Genomic DNA, 17,039 nt, shown 5'->3' on the forward strand with positions numbered 1-17,039 from the left:
ATGTGGAGAAGGGGAGGAGGTGTTTGATGGGTGAGTAAATACTGGGGAGCCCTGCCCCCTGAACCTCTTGGCAAGGGGCTTGGGAACACCTGCCCCATGGCAGAACCTAGCACTGGCACTCGTCTCAAGCAATGGGCAAGTGTTCGAATCTCCCCACTGCCTTCTCCTTCCTGGCTCAGCCAATGTGGAGAATTTGTTTACCACACCCGGTGGGCCTCCGAGGGGCAGAGGGAATTCGGGGAGAGAAGGGTCGCCGATTTAATAAGTTGCGTACACAAATCCGGGTGGGTTCAATCGCGCCCGAGTCAGCTTGGCCGGCTCCCAAACGGAGTCGAGGTTGCCATCTTCGGACAGGTCCTGTGGAAGCGCTACAACCTATTTTCTGCAGCCTGCCAGAGGCTGAGCGTGGAAAAACGAACGATCACACTACAAAGGGAAAGGCTTGAGGGTCCACCTCACTCGGCCACGACCCTGCATGTGCCCAGCCCACGAAGGTCCAGTCCGCTTCTCTGCGGAGGAGGAGGAAAGAGCCTTTTCCGCCCGTCCCACAGCGCAGGGAGGAGGTGTCCGCCGGCCACAGCCGCACCTTCTACTGCCACAGGCTCCAAACCAGAAAAAAAATCCCTCTGGAATCAGCAACGTGAGCAGGCCGCTAGTTTCACGAAGTAGCTGTTAAGGGTTTTGGTTTTTTTATTTCTTATTTCTTCTCTGCCTCTGTTCCATCCGCGGCTGGGACAGCCTCCGGCTCCCATAACAGGAACTCGTGCAAAAGGGTGTTCACCGTTTCCGGACACTCCATCATGACCATGTGGCTGCCTTCGTCAATCACCTTCAGGAAAGCGATGAGCAGGATCTGGGGGGAAGGAAACAGGCAAGAGAAGGTTTGAAAGGCAGTTCCCTGCTCCGTGGAAGCCTAGAGGGCTCATCTCATGACGCTCTTGTTATAACAATAATAATTACTATAGTCATACCTCGGGTTGAAATAGCTTGAAGTAGCTTCAGCTCCACGGCGACCCGGAAATAATGGAGCGCATTACTTCCGGGTTTTGTCGCATGCGTAGATGCTCAAAATGACGTCACACACATGCGCAGAAGCAGCGAATCGTGACCCGCGGACTCGGGTTGCGTTCGCTTCAGGATGCGAACGGGGCTCCGGAACGGATCCTGTTCGCACCCAGAGGTACCACTGTATAAGACATCTGAAGGCAGCCCTGTTTAGGGAAGTTTTTAATATTTAATGCTGTATTGTTTTTTAACTCTCGATTGGGAGCTGCCCAGAGTGGCTGGGGAAACTCAGCCAGATGGGCGGGGTATAAATAATAAATTATTATTATTATTACTACTACTACTACTACTTTTATTATTTCAATTTATATACTGCCCTTAAACAGAAAATTCCAGGGCAGTATACAACATTAAAAACACATTACAGAACTTTAATGATAAAAATATAATAAAAAAAATAGTGACAGACAGCCTAATACAGTGGTACCTCAGGTTAAGAACGTAATTCGTTCTGGAGGTCCGTTCTTAACCTAAAACTGTTCTTAACCTGAGGTACCACTTTAGCTAATGGGGCCTGCCACCGCACGATTTCTGTTCTCATCCTGGGGTATATTTCTGGGTTAGCGGAGTCTGTAACCTGAAGCGTCTGTAACCCGAAGTGTCTGTAACCCGAGGTAACCCCGTAAAAATAGTCATAACAGTCCTCTCCCCCACGCTTTCACAGGCCACATAGATCATTTAATAGCCACATGCCTTGGTAAAAAGGAATGTTTTTTGCCTTGCACCTAAAGACATGTAGTGATGGCCCCCGGGCAACCTCTCCGGGGAGAGCATCCCACAATAGGGGAGCCACCACCGAGAAGGTCCTGCTCTCTTGTTGCCACCCTCCAAACCTCTCTCGGGGGGGGGCATAAAAAGGGCCTCAGATAACAAGCGCAGGGTCTGAGTCGGTTCATACAGAGAGAGGTGATCCTTAAGGTATCATCATTATTTATTATTATCATTAAAAGCTGGAAGAAGGGAAGGTCACTCACTCAGTGGTAGATAATTCCAACACTAGGGGCTACTCTGCTCACCAATCTTGCCTACCCATATGCTCCCCAGCCCACCTGCCCTTTTACACCTCACCCGCCCCTCGCCTGTCCCCACCAAAGGGCCCTCCACTCTTTCCCCAAGCCCCACCCCAAGCTTTTAAAAGAGGGGAGGAACTACACCCAGCGGTTTGCTAAACTGCTGTGTGAAGCACCTCCCAGCTTGCCTTAGGCTGAAGCTGGTGCAACCCAGCAGTTCAAAAGCACGTCAAAGTGCAAGTAGATAAATAGGTACCGTTCCGGAGGGAACGTAAACAGTGTTTCCGTGCGCTGCTCTGGTTCGCCAGAAGCGGCTTAGTCATGCTGGCCACATGACCCAGAAGCTGTACGCTGGCTCCCTCGGCCAGCAAAGTGAGATGAGCGCCGCAACCCCAGAGTCCCCTTTGACTGGACTTAACCGTCCAGCGAACCTTTATCTAACCACAGAGCCTTCTTGGGCTTGCCGATCAGAAGGTCAGCGGTTCAAATCCCCCGTGACAGGGTGAGCTGCCGTTGCTCGGTCCCAGCTCCTGCCAACCTAGCAGTTCAAAAGCACGTCAAAGTGCAAGTAGATAAATAGGTACCGCTCTGGCGGGAAGGTAAACGGCGTTTCTGTGCACTGCTCTGGTTCGCCAGAAGCGGCTTAGTCCTGCTGGCCACATGACCCGGAAGCTGTACGCCGGCTTCCTCGGCCAGTAAAGCGAGATGAGCGCCGCAACCCCAGAGTCGGCCACGACTGGACCTAAGGGTCAGGGGTCCCTTTACCTTTACAGTAAGAAACACTCCCGGGCAAGGAGCAAGGAGAAAGGAGTGGGATTTCACGGGGAGTCAGGGCATGTTTGCAAAAGCGTTACCTCAGCCATCCGCTGGTCGTCCTCCACAGGGACAAATTTGTCATGCATGCCGTGAACGAGTAGGACGGGCACGGTCAGCTCTGCATGGTAGACCTCATCCCCCTCCGGCCAGTACTGGCCGCTCATCATGGCTCTCAGGACGAAGGATGAGACGTTGAAGGCGTTCCCTTCTTTCAGCAGCTGCTTCTCCTTGGCACCTTGGCGGGCAAAGCCAGCCCTGCAAGGGGAGCCAACCGGGCAGGGTTAATTCAGCACGGATATTTATTCGTTTATTTATTTATTCGTTTAATACTTGGGAGGATTTGTCGCCACGCTCTTCGGCTTTTTAAAAAATGGCTCCTGGGGCAGCTGAGAAATCGGTGAAAGCAAGAAAAGGAATGAAGACAATATGCAAAGACATGGCACAAAAGGAATATACTCCGGGAGGGAGAAGGAAATAAGCAAACCCAGGGCTTACGACTATAAAAAGACATGACGCAAAAGGAAATTACTTTAAAAATAAAAGCTACACATACAGACACATCAACAGCCCAGTGAGGACAGATTATGCTCAGGAGCTGTGGAATGCAGAGTGAATGCAGAGTCTTTTTTTAATTAATTAATTAATTAATTAATTAATTAATGGGGGGGTTGAGGGAGAGTTTGAGGGGAAGGGGAGAAATAATGAATATGATACGTTTTGATATGTTGTTATGTTGAAATTGCTAATAAAAACATTTATAATAATAAAAAATTAATTAACTTGATTAGACATCCATACAAGCATTACTACACATACACTTACAACCATAATATAATAATAACAACAAAAAATAACAACAAAAAGGGGGGAAAGGATAAGAAGAAAAACAAAAGAAAAAAGTTAAGAAGTAAATAAAATAGGTGGATGATAATACACCTTTGTGACTTCCCTCCACCAGTGCTTGTCATTTTTTCATTCAAGTTCTTATTTACATTGCGAATCATGTACCACTGCATTATATCTTATAGTATACTATTATATTATCAAGACAGCTTTACGACCTTAGTCTAAACATACCATCATGTTATCTTTAGAGCAGTGTTTACTCATATACTCTTCGAACCACAACCATTGTGACCTTAATTTCTGATGTGCTTAATATCTTATTGCCGCAGTTCATTTTGTCAATTCTATATATTCTGTTAATTTATATAGCCAATCCTCTTTTGTGGGTATGTAATTTCCTTTCCGGGCTGCAGGTGGTGCTGTGGGTTAAACCACAGAGCCTAGGACTTGCCGATCAGAAGGTTGGCGGTTCGAATCCCCATGACGGGGTGAGCTCCCTTTGCTCAGTCCCTGCTCCTGCCAACCTAGCAGTTCAAAAGCACGTCAAAGTGCAAGTAGATAAATAGGTACCGCTCCAGCGGGAAGGTAAACGGCGTTTCCGTGCGCTGCTCTGGTTCGCCAGAAGCGGCTTAGTCCTGCTGGCTGCATGACCCGGAAGCTGTATGCCGGCTCCCTCGGCCAGTAAAGTGAGATGAGTGCCGCAACCCCAGAGTCGGCCACAACTGGACCTAATGGTCAGGGGTCCCTTGACCTTTAATTTCCTTTCCAGTTCTTTGCAAGGAGTAACCCGGCTGCTGCAGTTGCATAAAAGAACAATTTCATTCCTGTTTTGTGGTATTTCATCTCCTGCTATACTCAGTAAGAACGCAGAGTGGCAGATCTGTGGGGACTGGCTTATTGTCTTGGAGACCCCCAGAGACCCCCAAAAAGGAAGATGGCTACTCACTTGAGGAAGCTCCAGGCCAGGCAAGGGGAGAGGCAGCGCAAGACGCACGTGGGCATGTTGAAGATGGAGCAGAGACTGGGCTCCAAGGCCGTGGGGCCACCACCATTGATCATTATCACCTTGTGGACCAGATCCGGGTATTCGTGCGCCAGGAAGGTGCAGAAGGAGACTCTGTGGGAAGAAGCAAGCGGGCAAGTTGGAGGGTGCAGTAAGTTGGAGGGTGGTGGTTGAGTGTTCAGACCTCTGGGCTCTCACTTGTGGGGTGCTTCAGGGCTCCGTCCTCTTCCCCATGCTTTTTAATATCTATATGAAGCCGCTGGGAGAGATTATCAGGGGGTTTGGGCTGGGTGTTCATCAATACAGTGGTACCTCAGGTTACATATGCTTCAGGTTACAGACTCCGCTAACCTAGAAATAGTGCTTCAGGTTAAGAACTTTGCTTCAGGATAAGAAAAGAAATTGGGCTCCGGCGGCACGGCGGCAGCAGGAGGCCCCATTAGCTAAAGTGGTGCTTCAGGTTAAGAACAGTTTCAGGTTAAGAATGGACCTCCGGAACGAATTAAGTACTTAACCCAAGGTACCACTGTATGCGGATGATACCCAGCTCTACCTCTCTTTTATTTTATTTTAATTTTTTTCAAAAAAATATTCATTTTATAAGACAAATAAAAACACAAACAGAAAAGACAAATAATACAAACAAATTCTTGTCATATCCTTATTTTTCTAAACATTGTTAAGTGGGCTTCTCCAAGCCCCACCTATCTGATTTTCATTTTACTTCATCTTTAGCAGTTTACATATATCATAATTTCTAACCATCTTTTCCCCCCAAGCTTACTTTAACCATAAAAAACTTCACATTTTATCACTTATAAAATCTTCTACTTCTAACCCTACCGCCTTTATCCACTTCCAAAGCTATTCTAAGATTTAAATATTAACACATTTTTCCAAATATTCCAGCTCTACCTCTCTTTCAAATCAGAACCAGTGAAGGCGGTGAAGGTCCTGTGTGAGTGTCTGGAGGCGGTTGGAGGATGAATGGCGGCTAACAGATTGAGGTTGAATCCTGACAAGACAGAAGTACTGTTTTTGGGGGGACAGGAGGCGGGCAGGTGTGGAGGATTCCCTGGTCCTGAATGGGGTAACTGTGCCCCTGAAGGACCAGGTGCGCAGCCTGGGAGTCATTCTGGACTCACAGCTGTCCATGGAGGCACAGGTCAATTCTGTGTCCAGGGCAGCTGTCTACCAGCTCCATCTGGTACGCAGGATGAGACCCTCCCTGCCTGCAGACTGTCTCGCCAGAGTGGTACATGCTCTGGTTATCTCCCGCTTGGATTACTGCAATGCGCTCTACATGGGGCTACCTTTGAAGGTGACCTGGAAACTGCAATTAATCCAGAATGCGGCAGCTAGACTGGTGACTGGGAGCGGCCACCAAGACCACATAACACCAGTCTTGAAAGATCTACATTGGCTCCCAGTACGTTTCCAAGCACAATTCAAAGTGTTGGTGCTGACCTTTAAAGCCCTAAACGGCCTCGGTCCAGTATACCTGAAGGAGCGTCTCCACCCCCATCATTCAGCCCGGACACTGAGATCCAGGGCTGAGGGCCTTCTGGCGGTTTCCCTCATTGCGAGAAGTGAAGTTACAGGGAACCAGGCAGAGGGCCTTCTCGGTGGTGGCACCTGCCCTGTAGAATGCCCTCCCTTCAGATGTCAAAGAGAAAAACAACTACCAGACCTTTAGAAGACATCTGAATTCAGCCCTGTTTAATAGGTTATTGTATTTTAATATTGTTGGAAGTCGCCCAGAGTGGCTAGGGAAATAAATAATAAATTGTTGTTGTTGTTGTTGTTGCTGTTGTTGTTGTTTACCTGTGGCCATCAGGCAAAAATGTTCTTCTTTAACCAGGCCTTCGGCTGATTGACATCTGATGCCCTATTAAAATGTGTTGGTGAGTTTACTGTGTTGTTTTCATTTTTATTATGTATTTTGTGTTTTTATGTTGTGTTTTTATGTTGTGTTTTTATGTTGTGTTTTTATGTTGTGTTTTTATGTTGTGTTTTTATGTTGTGAACCGCTCTGAGACTTGCAGGTATAAGGTGGTATACTACTACTACTACTACTAATAATAATAATAATAATAATGGTGATGATGATGATGTTTGGAGTCCACCCTGAATGATAGGAATTGTAGTCCAGAACACCAAGTTACGATTAGGCTGCATCATATCTAAAGCCAGAAAGGAAGAAGCTTGCCAACAACTGCTATTCACGTGCATTGAAAGAGCCTCCATTTTCAAGAGCAGTCTACCTTCACGTTTCCAGGGTGGGGGGAATAACAGAAGGTGCCCCTATGCCTGGCTTCCTGGGATGATAATGATGATGATTTAAACTGTGGTCTGCAGACTACCAATGGCCCACGAGCTTCATTCAGGTCACCTGCAGCGTACCTGAGAATTTGTGTCTGAAGTTGCACATCCATTGCATCAAATATTTCTACCCTTGGCTTTGCTCTGCCTCCACGTTCAGAGGCAGTAATGGAGGGGGGGAGAGAGAGGCCTTGTACTTGAATACTGCTTGGGGGTTTCCCTTTGGGGGCATCATTTTGGCCCCTGTGGGGGCAGGAGGCTGTATTAATATATTATAATAATTCATTATTTATACCCCGCCCATCTGGCTGGGTTTCCCAGCCACTCTGGGCGGCTCCCAATCAAATATTAAAAACACAATACAGCATTAGATGGGCTCTTCTGATTTTTCTCACATTGCAGTCTTTTTATCACTGTGCTGCCAAGACAGCATTTCCTCGCTTACATTTCCCAGTCTCGGTCTTCTTTCTTTCCCTTACGTTTACAATTTAAAAAACGGTTTCAGTGATGCGTTCCTTTTCTTTCGGTTCATACGCTCCAACCTACTGCTCCCTTCGAAATATACCTAAGCTAAATTCTCCCTCCTCTCAGGGGATGGTCTCTAGTTCTGGTTTAAGCTGCAGAAATCCCTCACAGCAAAACCGATATTTGATGGAACATGGGGCAGAGTGAAATGGAGTGTGCGGGGGGTGGTGAAGCTCAGAAATGGCTCTCTCCTCCCTGCTCATTTAATCCCCAGAACAACCTTGCGAGGAAGGTGAGAATAAGCTTTAGAAATCAACACACACACACACACACACTCCCAGCCCACTCCAATGAAACCAGCATTCCATGGAATGGAGTGAACGGGGTTGGGGAGCAGTTCAGGACCCTCCCCTCGCCCTTACCCGTAGGAGTGCCCGATGAGGATGTTCCTCTTCCGAGCGTAGCGCTTGAAGACGGCCCGCATGTCTTCTGCCAGGGCGTAAAAAGTGTAGGCGGCGGCGATTTGGGGGGCCGAACTGCACCCGTGGCCGGCCAGGTCGGGGGCCACCACCTCGTAGCCCAGCTTGGCAAAGAAGTCCAGCTGCTCCTTCCAGATGTCCAGAGAGCCCCCCACGCCGTGGATGAAGAAGAGGACCACGTCGCCGTGGGTGCCCTTGCAGCTGGTGATGAACTTGGTGCAGTCGACGTTCACCACTTTCTTCGGCTTCCGCCGGCGGCGCTTGGCAGGGCCGGGACCGGGGGGGTTGGCCGAGGGGGTGGCTGCGCCCGTGCCGGCAGCGTCCGAGACCTCCAGCTCCATCGTGCCGTTGGCTTCGGAGCCGTTCTGGCAGTGGAGGATGTCGGCGCGGACGGCGTCGCCCAGGTTCTCGATGACCATCTGGCCGTTGCGGTAAACGGTGATGCGTCGCTTGCAGCGCACAACGCCCGCCGTCTGGGGCGCGTCCTCGGCCCCCGGTGGGCGGGCGGGGGCCAAGTGCTTGACCCGCAGGACCCGGCCGGGCTTCACCTCCACGAAGCTAAACCCGTCGCTGGACTCGACGCTCTCCAGGGGACCCACGGCGTTGGGGGTCTTGCCCATCAGGCAACACAGGAGCCCGTCCGTGATGCTGGTGAACATCGTGATTCCTGCATCGAGAGGAGTTGGGGGGGGGACGACACAATAGTGCATGAGACTCTTTCGGGGTCTTGGGTTTGACGTGGGTTCCCTCACAACAACATTAACATTGTGAGGTAGGCCAGTGGCATTATCCCCGGGTCCCAGATTCCTATGCTACATATGAAAAGACATGGATCACGTTCTCCCCACACATTGAAAGCACTTTGATACCACAACAGTCATGGCTTCTCCCCCCCAAAAAAAAATAATTGGGGAAACAGTAATTACTTAGAAGAGTCCTGAGAGTTGCTATTTCCTCCCCACAGTAAATAAAGCTGAAGGAAATAAATTAATATGTAAAAACTACTGTGGTTTTTTTTTTGCAGGGAGGGTGTTATGTTTTGCTTCCAAATTGATGGTGGGCTCTGAACCAACGGCATTTGTCGTTAGGACACGACGGCGCGCTGTAAAATTTTGCTGCAGTTCAGATATGTGTGTGTGTGTGTGTGTGTGTGTGTGTAACAGGAGTGGTCATATATGTTTTTTTAAAAAAAATTGAATATTTATTAGCATTTTCAAAAAAGAACAACACATATAACAACAAAGACAAAAATAAACAAAAAATTACAAAAATCCAAAACTTACAAATAAAAACAATTAAAAACACCTGAAACTTCAAATACTTATTTTCTTTTAACTTGTTTCTCAGACCTCCTCACACCTCCCCTTCTTGTATTCCAATTTAAATTATTGGCTCAGCAAATCCTTAATTTACTTCTCCATTTTAACTTAATTTAATTTATTCTAACATATTATTATTTTATTTTTCTTCTTTCTTCCATTTCCTCAATTTATATTTACAAACCTTATTTTCATTTAATTTAGCCAATTAAAAAAAAGATCAATTTTAACTTAACCAAATTTACACATCAATATTTATACCTCATTATTTTTTCTTAAACATTTTAAACATTTTTCCTAAAGTCAACCAAAATTACCCTTCCACGTCTTTCCCAATTTCCATGCCAATAGCAAAACAAAGTAAAAATAAAACAAACTATATTTATATACCCTTTGGATTCCCAAACTCCACCCACCCTTTTCCCGGTTTCAGTCCTCAGCAAAAATCCATCAGTCTCAATATATTGTTTAGCCTGGAGATCTCACGTGAGGTCATATATGTTTTTATATACGGGTATGTGTGTGTGTGTGTGTGTGTGTGTGTATACGGGTGTATACACACACACACACACACACTCACAGTGGTGCCTCTGGTAGTGAACGTGATCCATCCCGGAGGCCCATTCACAACATGAAAAGAGCGCAACCCGCAGCGGCGCGTCTGTGCACGCTCAGGTTGCAATTCGCCACTTCTGCGCATGCGCGTGACGCCATTTTGCGCTCATGCGCGAGCAGCAAAACCCAGAAGTAACCCTTTCGCTCTGTCCCAAGAGACCAGGGCCCTGTGGGACTTGACATCTTTCCGCAGGGCCTGCAAGACAGAGCTGTTCCACCAGGCCTTTGGCAATCTTCACAGACCTCTAGCCCAATGGTTGCCATTAATCTGATTTGAACTGATTTTATAATGAAATGATTTTAGAATGTTGTATCATTTTACTGTTGTTTGCCGCTCTGAGCCCAGCTTCGGCTGGGGAGGGCGGGATATAAATAAAATTTTATTATTATTGTTGTTATTGTTATTCTGGTACTTCCGGGTCGCCGTGGGATGTACCCTGAAAGAACGTAACATGAAGCGGACGTAACATGAGGTATGACTGTATTGCAATATCGTTCCAATAGCAGCCTCATTATAACAATACCCATTTTCTAACAGGAATTTTCTTGTTCCAGCTGCCAGATACCCTGCAGGAACATTCCATTCCACCTCTCAGTTTTCTTTTCTGACTGGATTGCGCTCAGACCCAGTGTCTGCTGTTGTTTTACTCCCTTGGCTTCTTAAATTATGATTTATTCCATTTGCACTTTACACCCTTCTTCCAAGTAGCTCACAGTTGCAAGGCACATAGTTCTCCTCGCCCCCCAACCCTGTGAGGAAGGCTAGGCTGAGAGAAAATAACAAACTGTTACGAAAAAGGAGCAATGAAGCAGCGAGCTGCAGCTGGCTGGAAAGCCAAACAGGATGTTGATGTTTGGGACCCTACCGTGGGAATAAAGGGACAGTCTATTCACTGCACTGAGCACCAGATGTTAGCTCAGAGTGTCATCTGACCTGTACTGGAAGTACAGGGGTGGAGTCTCTCTCTCTGCTGTTGGTGTTTGGAGAGTGCAGACGTGTTTCTCTGTACTGCTGCAAAGACAGAAATAAAGGCATGTAAATACATTTCTGTCTGTCTCTTTCCCCTCCCTGGGAAAGGCAGGGAGGAGGGAGGAGTGGTGTGTTCTTCTCACATTTGAGGAGAATCGCCGATAGAGACCTCGCCTGTATCCTGCCGGGAGTCGCAGACGGGGAGGTCAACAAGGAAATCACGCCGGGTGCCTGGAGAGTGGCACATTCCTCTGACATGGCTAAGAGATTTCCTGACACAAACCCCACCCTCCACCTGCAAGCTTCAGGGCTGAGTGGGAAGATTTGAACCCTGGTCTCTCCCAGTCCAGCGCTCTACCCACTACACCAGACTGCCTGTACTTCAAAACCTGCACTACTTAATGCTTCAAACATGGTGTGTGTGCCGAAACGGCCCCTTTCCTGTTTCTCACTGGTGCCAATCCTGTCTCCATCCACGACTTGAGTTTGCTTTTAGAGGGAGCCCAGAGGATTATGTTTATTATAAACTGTCAGAACACCAGAGCTTCTTGGGCTCTTAACGATGAAGGATTAAAAAAAAAAAAAATAAAGCCAATGCAGGGGACCTTTGTTGAAAGAAAACACATTGCACAGAAACCACAAAGAACACAAACCATCAGCCCAAATCCACTTTTAAAATAACCTCAGATAAGAACAGATCCATTTGTATACAAGTCATCGGACCATCACAAAAGCTTTATGCAGCGTGGAAGCCACAAAAGGTCACGTCAAACAGAACTTAACTCAGATCAAAGCAAAAATAATAATAAATTGAAAGTATATACAACACTAAAATAAAATTCAAGTGCCAAATCTCCTGGGCAGATGGCAAAATGCCTCTTAAATAAATTAAAGCACGAAGCAAACTTAAAATTCTAAATCTCTCTCCCAACACACAGAATGCTCTGAGGAGAAATCTTTGGGGTCAGGGAATCCTAAGGCTGGGAGAGAAACTTGGGGGAGAAGAGGGGGAAGCCCTTGACGGAAGGGTATGTTGCCGAAATTACCTGTAATCTGCTATTCATTTTGGAAAGTTTATTTACAGTGGTACCTCAGGTTAAGAACTTAATTCATTCTGGAGGTCCGTTCTTAACCTGAAACTGTTTTTAATCCGAAGCACCACTTTAGCTAATGGGGCCTCCTGCTGCCACCGCGCGATTTCTGTTCTCATCCTGAAGCAAAGTTCTTAACCTGAAGCACTATTTCTGGGTTAGTGGAGTCTGTAACCTGAAGCGTCTGTAACCTGAAGCATCTGTAACCCAAGGTACCACTGTACTTATCTTTTTATTTATTAAAATATTCTGCTAGATCGTGAAAAGAAAAACGACTTCGACTAAATCAGGCGAGGGGAGTCGATGGGTCTCAAACCCTCAGTGAGTTAGGGGCTTCCACGGCATGCAAAGACCCGCTCTAGCAGATGGAGCCGATGAGACCAATAATAATAATAATAATAATAATAATAATTTATTATTTATACCTCACCCATCTGGCTGGGTTTCCCCAGCCACTCTGGGCAGCTTCCAACAAAGTATTAAAATACAGTGGTCTGTTAAACATCAAAAGCTTCCTTAAACAGGGCTGCCTTCGGATGTCTTCTAAAAGTCTGGGAGTTGTTCTTCTCTTTGACATCTGGTGGGAGGGCGTTCCACAGGGCGGGAGCCACCACTGAGAAGGCCAAGAGTGGGCCCAATAGTCAAGATGGCGGTTTCTGCCCATGCCATAGAGGGAAGTGAGGGGCAGGTGAGGCTCATCCACTTGGGAAGGGAGCCCATCTAGGAGAAGGAAAACTCTGGCCCTAAACCTCCACTGCCTTGTGGGACATCTTTGGGAGAAGAAAAGACTCAGGAGCAAACCCTACACAAATCCGGAACGGAGTCCCTAAGGCAGTTAGATGGCGCCTTTGACCGCCTCCTTCCGGCAACTCCTGCAGCCCAGGTGGTGCCAAACGTCTTGCTCTGGTTTCCTTTGGGACACATCAGCCAGGTCGAAAAGGGGGTCTTCTCATCAGTGTCGAAGGAAAGGGCCTGCCTCTTCCCACTCAGCCACCCTACAGCTGGGGGGGGGAGGCATCGGGCGGACCGTTTGGGCAGTGGGGAGCCTGCGGGCGCCCAAGCCACCGCGTCTCTCCCAGGAGAGACATCGCAAAATTGAATTATGTGTCAATTTCAAAACATGACTTTCCGTTCTCGTATCATTTCAGAAAGTTCAAATTGGACAGATCCACCGTTCAGTGCCAGGAGTGATGTATGGAAGTGAGAGCTGGACCATAAAGAAGGCTGATCGCCGAAGAATGGATGCTTTTGAATTCTGGTGCTGGAGGAGACTCTTGAGAGTCCCATGGACTGCAAAAAGATCAAACCTCTCCTTTCTGAAGGAAATCAGCCCTCAGTGCTCACTGGAAGGACAGATCCTGAAGCTGAGGCTCCAAGACTTTGGCCACCTCAAGAGAAGACTCCCTGGAAAAGACCCTGATGTTGGGAAAGATGGAGGGTGCAAGGAGAAGGGGACGACAGAGGACGAGATGGTGGGACAGTGTTCTCAAAGCTACAAACATGAGTCTGACCAAACTGCGGGAGGCAGTGGAAGACAGGAGTGCCTGGCATGCTCTGGTCCATGGGGTCACGAAGAGGCGGACACGACTAAACGACTAAACAACAACAACAACCGTTCAGTACGAACTAAATCAAATTTGCCCCACAACACAACCACTTCTGCTGGAATGTAGATTGGACAGATCCACCTTTCAGTGCAAACTAAATCAAATCTACCCCACAACCAACCACTTCCTAACCCTCCCCACTGCTGGAATGTGGCCCCCAATGGATTTCTACCAGGGCAATGTGGCCCTCGCTCCAAAAGCAGCGCTGAAGCCATCAAACATGGCCTACCCAATACTCCCACACCAGATTAACCTTTAGTTCAAAATCTGCAGAAGGACTGACCCCCTGCCCCAATCTCCCATCCTTGCAAACCCGCAAGTCACTTAAGGAGGGAGGATTTGGGGTGGCTTGAGCGCGCTGCAGACACTGCGGTGAGTGCTCTATAAGACACACTTTTCCCCTCCTAAAAAGTAAGGGGAAATGTGTGTGTGTCTTATGGAGCGAATGCAGGCTGCGCAGCTATCCCAGAAGCCAGAACAGCAAGAGGGATTGCTGCTTTCGCTGCGCAGCGATCCCTCTTGCTGTTCTGGCTTCTGGGATAGTTGCGCGAAGTCTCCTCAGGGCATCGGGAGGAACATTCCCTCTGCCCTGAAGAGGCTTCGAGTTGCCTTCGTAGAAGCCAGAGCAGCAAGAGGGATCGCTTCTGGGATTCAGAATATTTTTTTCCTTGTTTTCCTCCTCCAAAAACTAGGTGTGTCTTATGATCTGGTGCGTCTTATAGAGCGAAAAATACGGTGCTCCATTGTCTCTTGGGGGAGAGATGGATGCCAACCAACCAACCAAGCATTCAACCCCTTCTCTCCCTCCCCCATATAAAACATCCCCAGAAAACGGTGTGTCCCCCACCCCCTGGAAGGAAAAACTGGCTAATCATCAAGTGGACAGGGGATCCTTGACAAACTGTGGCGAGAACCAGTGGCGTAGCATGGGTTGTCAGCACCCGGGGCAAGGCAAGTAATTTGCGCCCCCTAACCTGTGGATTTTAGCACTCGAGTCTCTTCCGTGCGCCCCCCCCCGATGTTGCACCCGGTGCGGCCGGCCCCCCTGCACCCCCCACGCTACGCCACTGGCGAGAACACAGCCCCAGCGGCCCCCATCGAAACATGGTAGGGAGGCCAGACTTCCAGGAGACCTCCTTATTAAATTAACTAATTAGAGTCAACATGATTAGAAGCAAGCCGAGCGGAGCTGAGCAGAGGAGGGAGAAGGGCGGAGGTGGAACAGAATGCTCTGGACTTCCCCCTCTCACAAGCACCAGACACCACTGGAAAAAGCCAGGAAATATGCACCACGGGGGGGGGGGGCGGGGAGAGACGGACCCACATTGCCAACTTATCACCCCAGCAGCGCTCTTCTGCCATTCTCATGCACAATCTAGGAACACAAGGATCAGCTGGTTTTGGTTCTCTCAGGACACATTCACACCAGAGGACATTTCTTTAAACACTCAGGGCTTCCTCCAAAGAATTTTGAGAGCGGTCGTTTGTTATGGGTGTTGACAGCTGTTAGGAGATCCCCTATTCCTCTAAAAGGTAAAGGTAAAGGGACCCCTGACCATTAGGTGCAGTCGTGACCGACTCTGGGGTTGCGGCGCTCATCTCGCTTTATTGGCCGAGGGAGCCGGCATACAGCTTCCGGGTCATGTGGCCAGCAGGACTAAGCCACTTCTAGCGAACCAGGGGCAGTGCACGGAAACGGCGTTTACCTTCCCACCAGAGTGGTACCTATTTATCTACTTGCACTTTGACGTGCTTTCGAACTGCTAGGTTGGCAGGAGAAGGGACCGAGCAACGGGAGCTCACCCCGTCGTGGGGATTCAAACCGCCGACCTTCTGATCAGCAAGTCCTAGGCTCTGTGGTTTAACCCACTGTGCCACCCGCGTCCCTAAAAGGTAAAGGGGCCCCTGACCATTAGGTCCAGTCGTGGCCGACTCGGGTTGCGGCGCTCATCTCTAACAGAACTACAATTCTCAGGTTTCCCTATGAAGAAGGATTGATGATACTGTAATACCACTCTGGGAATTACAGCTCTCTGGGGGGAATTGGATAATTCTCATCACCCTTCTTAACAAACTGCAGTTTCTATAATTATTTGGGAAACGCCATATCTGTTTAAAGTGGAATGATACAGCTTTAAATGCAAGGTGTGGATGTGGCCTCAGTTTCTCATTTATTCAATCTTCATTCCTCCACATTTTCTCCAGCAATGTGAGCCTTTCTTTTAAATCCTTGTGAAAATTCAAATCAGCATTTACGTACGAATTTATTCTAATGGACGCATTTTTGCAAGCAGTTTTCCTCAACGTACTGCACGTTTTTGATGTTCTTTGCACTGATATGCATTTTATGCACCATTTCCCACAATACAGGCATTTTTTGCATAAACTGGCTGGCTGGAGAAGCTTACATCACAAAATTGAATTATGTGTGAATTTCATAACATGACTTTCCGATCTTGTATCATTTCAGAAAGTTCAGATTGGACAGATCCACATTTCAGTGCAAACTAAATCAAATCTACCCCACAGCCAACCACTTCCTAACCCTCTCCACTGCTGGAATGTGGCCCCCAACGGGTTTCTACCAGGGCAATGTGGCCCTCGCTCCAAAAGCAGCGCTGAACCCATCAAACAAGGCCTACCCAATACTCCTACGCCAGATTAACCTTTAGTTCAAAAACTGCAAAAGGACTGACCCCCCGACCCCATCTCCCATCCTTGCGAATCCACGAGTCAATTAAGGAGGGACGATTCGCGTGTTGAGGAGCTGGGGAAATGGCCGCCAATTATAGCGTGCTGCTATCGACCCCTCTGTGTCAAGGGCTCCTTCTTCCACGGAGCAGAAAATACGATTGAAAGACGAATAAATGCAGGGGACCTTTGTTGAAAGAAAACACATTGCACAGAAAGAGAGAGAGAGAGAGATATGCTGGTCACCATGGCAACCAAGGTGGAGTCGGGTACCACCATCTGAGCGACTCAAGTAACTAACAGCTGGTTGCATAACGTTGCTTCTGAGTCCAGAAGGAACCGTGTTACATAAGCCACCACTGTCTCCCCTCCTTTCCACCACCCACCCAGTAAGGATGGGTTTGGGTGAAACATGGGGAAAAGGCGGACAGCAAAATTGCAGGCTTTGGCCTGCAGAAACCGTTTCTGCTTCCGCTTATCAAAAGACACACACACACAAAATGAATCGAAGCAAAAACTACAGACACCACTCCTTGACTGCAGGTTCCAGAGGGAGGAAAGCTAGAGAAACACACAGAAATGTAAGAACAGCCACCAAATTCAGCATCCTGTTCTCACAATGGCCAAATATCCCAGAATTCCTAGGAGCCGAGATAGACTGCCTCTGGTCCTGGAGGTTTGATACGAAAGCAAGAAGAGACTGGCTTCTAGATCAATCCAATCTAAACCATCATTGTGTT

General features: G+C 48.0%; 1 protein-coding gene across 2 annotated transcripts in view; it reads right to left on the reverse strand.

Moving 5' to 3' along the window:
* Positions 1-672: 672 nt before the first annotated feature.
* Positions 673-17,039, reverse strand: part of ABHD8 (abhydrolase domain containing 8) — a 30,585-nt gene continuing 14,218 nt past the window's right edge. For both annotated transcript variants that reach the window (XM_081895727.1, XM_081895728.1), the window contains exons 2-5: positions 7,950-8,673; positions 4,684-4,854; positions 2,930-3,146; positions 673-853 (exon numbers count right to left, since the gene is read on the reverse strand). In XM_081895727.1, the coding sequence (XP_081751853.1) occupies positions 698-853; positions 2,930-3,146; positions 4,684-4,854; positions 7,950-8,665 (1,260 nt within the window). In that variant the 5' untranslated portion in view covers positions 8,666-8,673 and the 3' untranslated portion in view covers positions 673-697. The remainder of the gene's footprint in view (positions 854-2,929; positions 3,147-4,683; positions 4,855-7,949; positions 8,674-17,039) is intronic.

Source organism: Podarcis melisellensis (genome assembly GCF_964234715.1).
Source record: "Podarcis melisellensis genome assembly, chromosome: 18".
Taxonomy (NCBI): domain Eukaryota; kingdom Metazoa; phylum Chordata; class Lepidosauria; order Squamata; family Lacertidae; genus Podarcis; species Podarcis melisellensis.